The sequence below is a fragment of the Mus pahari genome, chromosome 10 (assembly GCF_900095145.1).
Source record: "Mus pahari chromosome 10, PAHARI_EIJ_v1.1, whole genome shotgun sequence".
NCBI classification, from domain to species: Eukaryota; Metazoa; Chordata; class Mammalia; order Rodentia; family Muridae; genus Mus; species Mus pahari.
Window position 1 is genome coordinate 32,830,059 of NC_034599.1, and position 4,856 is coordinate 32,834,914.

At 40.9% G+C, this 4,856-nt stretch overlaps 1 protein-coding gene and 1 pseudogene across 1 annotated transcript; one reads left to right on the forward strand and one right to left on the reverse strand.

Annotated features, from left to right (window-relative positions):
• Positions 1-208: 208 nt before the first annotated feature.
• Positions 209-1,168, reverse strand: LOC110328177 (olfactory receptor 143-like). Its single transcript, XM_021207558.1, has one exon. It carries the CDS (start codon positions 1,160-1,162, stop codon positions 209-211), a length of 954 nt encoding a protein of 317 aa, XP_021063217.1. The 5' UTR covers positions 1,163-1,168.
• Positions 1,169-1,575: 407 nt separating this feature from the next.
• Positions 1,576-3,946, forward strand: LOC110328313 (annotated as a pseudogene).
• The last annotated feature ends 910 nt before the right edge of the window (positions 3,947-4,856 follow it).

Below are 4,856 nucleotides of genomic sequence, written 5' to 3' on the forward strand. Positions count from 1 at the left end.
CCCTCATTCAGGTTGCATCCCTAGATCATAAATATTTTCTTAACCTCACATAAGAAAATCAAGAATTGTTGTTCAGGAAAGTGAAGAAATAATAAAGTGGAAATCTTGTAAGACTATAAAACAAAAGGTGAATGAAAGAAAAGAGAATATCAAAAAGAAGGTGATAAGAAATTGAAGTAGAGAGAAAGAACCAATTTGGAGACATGGACTATGGCAGCCCCAGTGGTTCACTCACTGTGAGTCTCCTTAGTGTTCTCTTTAGAGCAAGCTTAACATCCTTATTCCTGAGACTGTAAATAAAGGGATTCAGCAAAGGCATCAAAAATGTACAAAATAGACATAAAAACTTCCCCTGATTCATAGATTCATCGGATGATGTTTTGACATGTGTAAGCATAGCAAATCCATAAAATAGGACAACAGTCATTATGTGAGAACTACAGGTGCTCATGGCTTTGGACAAACCCTTACCTGATGACAACTGAGTGATATTAAAAAGAATCAGAACATAGGAGGTTAAGATGAGAAAGCTAGATGCAAGAACTACTGTGCTTACAAAAACAGAACTCACAAGCTCATTGGCATAGGTGCTGCTGCAGGAGAGCTGGAGAAGGGGGAAGATATCACACATGTAATGGTTGATGATGTTTGAACCACAAAAGTTGAGCCTGATCATACACCCTGTATGGACAATTGCACCAACAACTCCCATCAAGTATGAACCAAACATCATCAGGGAACATATCATCGGAGACATGATGACCATGTACAGCAGGGGTTGACAGATGGCAACATAGCGATCATAGGCCATGGCTGTAAGCAAATAGCACTCTGAATTGGCAAAAAAGCACATGAAAAACAGCTGTGTCATGCATCCTGTAAAAGAAATTATGTTCTCCTCCAAGAAAAAACTCATTAGTGTTTTGGGAGTAAAGACAAATGAATAACACAAATCAATAAAAGACAGATGGAAGAGAAAAAAGTACATAGGTGTCTGAAGGCTTGAATTGCAGCAAATAAGACTCATTAAACTCAAGTTTCCCACCACAGTGATTAAACAGTTCAACAGGAACAGGAAAAACAGGGGCATCTGAAGTTCAGGTAGGTCTGTCAGTCCAGTGAGAATGAACTCAGTCACAGAAGAGACATTCCCCATAGCCATTTGTATCAGTAGATCTGTAGAAACAGTGGTGAAAGGTCACATTAGCAAGGACTCTGTCACTGATTACAAAAGGACAGTTAGGTGATGGAGAGGTGGCTCAGGCATTAAGGGCTAGGCTCACAATCAAAAGGGACAGTTACAGCTGTTTGTTACAAATTTATGGTTGTCTAAAGCCACTCCACAAAGTATTCAAAGAACATACTTCCTATTTCTGAGCAATCTCTACTTTTTCTTTCTTATCAATGACTAGCATCAATAGTGAGAATATACTGGCAGAATTTCTGAAGTATTTAAACAATATTTCCTCCCTTTTCTTTAATCTTCATTAGGAATTAGTAATAGAAAGAGAAATAAGCAGGCTCTGTCTCTAGAAATAATCACTCATAGCTTTGCGGTTTTTTTGAAGGGATAGTATGAAGGTAAAGACAATTGATGAGATGCTTACCTCTGTTCCCCTAAATATGTAACTGCTGTTGAATTTGACAGTTCCTTTCACTCCAGTGTCCTAAGGATTTTGAGTTTATGATAATGAAGGGGTATTAGCTATCAGTGCACTTCTGGCTCTGACCTCCTATAATGTCTGTGTCTGGTATATGACATGATTTCAGATTGAGAATTTCTTTAAAATGTTCTCTTTATTTGCACAAAGGAAAATAATAATCTCATTTGTGCATCCAATTTATCCTTTCACTCAAATGAGTCTCTTATAACTTAGCGTTCTGGGAAAATATAAGTAATTCTCTCTTGAGGACCCATCCTAAGTTGAGTAAGTCCCTTAACAGAAAAAAATAAAAGGACCTCTGTTTACATCATGTATTATGGATGTAAACATTCTATCTTTTTAGATGCAAGGTTCTGCTTGGTTTGTAATTTGCCATCAGGAATACCTAATTCCCTGAGCAGAATATTAGCTGTTCCCTTCAGAATTCTACTCATTATGCCCTGCACAACTCTGCAAGAGAAAAATCCAAGGTCATAATCACTTGCCTTTTCTAGTAATTTTCTACAAACCCATACAATTGCATCAGTAATTATAAGTTCATAGATAAAACAGTTAGTGCCACTCCTTATGGATTTATGAAGACAACTTTCGTGAAGGCTTAATGTCCCAGTGTAGAGGAATGCTAGGGGAGTGAGGCCAGAGTGAGCAGGTGAGTGGGGATGAGGGTGAGGGTGAGGATCCTCATAGAAGCTGGGTAAGGGAGGATGGTATAGGGGGTTTGCAGAGGGGAAATCAGGAAAAGGGATAACATTTGAAATGTAAATAAATAAAAGATCCAATAAAAAAAGAAGACCATTTTCATTCAAACCATCACAGATACTATTCAGGCTTAGAAAATAATATGCTGGAAACAAAAAGCCCTTCTGGCTATAAAGTTTCCTGCCAAGAATCTATGTATTATCAAGTCATAATCTCATAATGAATCAAAATATCTCCATTCCAGAAGGGAACTTCACAGTAACTCAAGAGGAATGAGTACAACACAGAGGAGTCAATAAGAATCAGAGTAGATAAACTGGTTTCTTATTTCAAGATGGTAATTAGAGTCTATACTTTGTCAAATAAAGTCTGTACACAGTTTTTCAGACTCAGTCCTAGCCATAATATGGCAGTTTTCCTTCATCTCTGAGTTTTTATTTCTAATAGCTCTTATTTCATGTACATCTCCTTTAACAGTTTGTCCTTTGTCTTAAGAAGGTTGAATTCATTTTCTGCTCTTCCCTGTTCCAGAGACAGCCACGTCTTCTTGTACAGTGCCAGCTTTGTCCCATAGACAAAATAGTGAAGGTCAGTGTGAATGGATTTGGCCATATTGAGTACCTGGATACCAGGGCTGCCTTCTGCTCAGCACTTGACGAAGTGGAGATTGTTGCCAACAACTACCCCTTCATTGACCTCAATTACATGGTCTACATGTTCCAGTATGACTCGATCCATGGCAAATTCAATGGAATATTCAAGGCTGAGAATGGGAAGCTTGCCATCAATGGGAAGCCCATCACCATCTTCCAGGAATTAGATCCCGCTAACATCAAATGGGGTGATGCTGGTGCTGAGTATATTGTGGAGACTACTGGCATCTTCACCACCATGGAGAAAGCTGGTGCCCACTTGAAGGGTGGGATAAAAAGGGTGATAATTTCCACACCTTCTGCTGATGTCCCCATGTTTGTGATGGGTGTAAACCACAATAAATATGACAACTCACTCAAGGTTGTCAGCAATGCATCCTGCATCACCGACTGCTTAGCTCCCCTGGCCAAGGTCATTGATGACAACTTTGGCATCATGGAAGGACTCACGGCCACCATCCTTGCCTGCACTGCCACTCAGAAGACTGTGGATGGCACCTCTGGAAAGTGCTGTGATTGCCTTGGGGCTACCCAGAACATCATTACTGCATCTACTGGTGCTGCCAAGGCTGTGGGCATGGTCATTCTAGCGATGAACAGGAAGCTCACCGGCATGGTCTTTGTATTCCTACTCCCAATGTATCAGTTGTGGATCTGACATGCTACCTGAAGAAACCTGCCAAGTATAATGACATCAAGTAGGTGGTGAGGCAGGCATCTGAGGGCCCACTGAAGGACACCCTGGACTACACTGAGGACCAGGCTGTCTACTGCAACTTCAACAGCAACTCCCACTTTTCCACCTTTGCTGCTGGGGCTGTCATTGCTCTCAATGACAACTTTGTAAAGCTCATTTCCTGGTATAACAATGAGTGTGGCTACAGTAACAGAGTGGTGGACCTCATGGACAACATGGCCTCCACAGAGTAAGAAACCCTGAACCATCCACCCCAGCAAGGACACTGAGAAAAAGAGAGAGGCCGTCACTTGCTGAGGAGTCCCTGTCCTAACTTGTCCCCCAACACTGAGCATCTCCCTCACAATTTCCATCCCAGATCCCCATAATAATAGGAGGGTTCTAGGGAACCTTCCCTACTATCTTAAATACCATCTATAAAGTTAACTGTAGCCCCCCCGCCCCAAAAGGTTGAATTTTTTCCACAGGTACATTATCTATATCTTAGCATTTAAGAAACTGACTTGGGGGATCACAAACTCAAGACTATATAGTGAAACACAGTCTTTTATTTTTATTTTTTTTAAAGGAAAAAAAAAAGAATTGAATTAAAAAATGTGAGGAGGGGGGAATAGTTCATGGCCCTTATGATAGCAGTAGCAGGAGATAAGGTATCACCTCTGTCCATCTATCTCCATTATGGTAGAATTGTCCAGATGGGTCACCAGACTAGCTGCAGTGCTGCAATCCACATGTTGTGTCCTGGAAACATGGCTGGGTGATGAATTACTAAAGAAAGGAAATATACACAGACATACATACAGAGAGGCTGAGTTTAGATGGACCAGGAACTGTAATGGAGGTGAACTAGCATTAAGCCTGGAAAGTCGGCTCATTTATTCCATACATCTGAATCAAGGAGGTAGATGTCTTATTTAAACTGCATTGCTGTGAAAAGACATAATGACTAAGCCAATTTATTGAAGAGCTTATTGGACATACAGGTCCTGAGGGTTAGATTCCATGACTGTCATGGTGGGTAGAATGGCAGCATACAGGCAAGGATGGTGCTAGAACAGGAACTAAGAGTTAGTGTCCTCATCCTCAAGTAGCAGGAAGAGAGGGAGGAAAGGAGAGAAGAGGGGAGGGGAGGGGAGAGAGGGG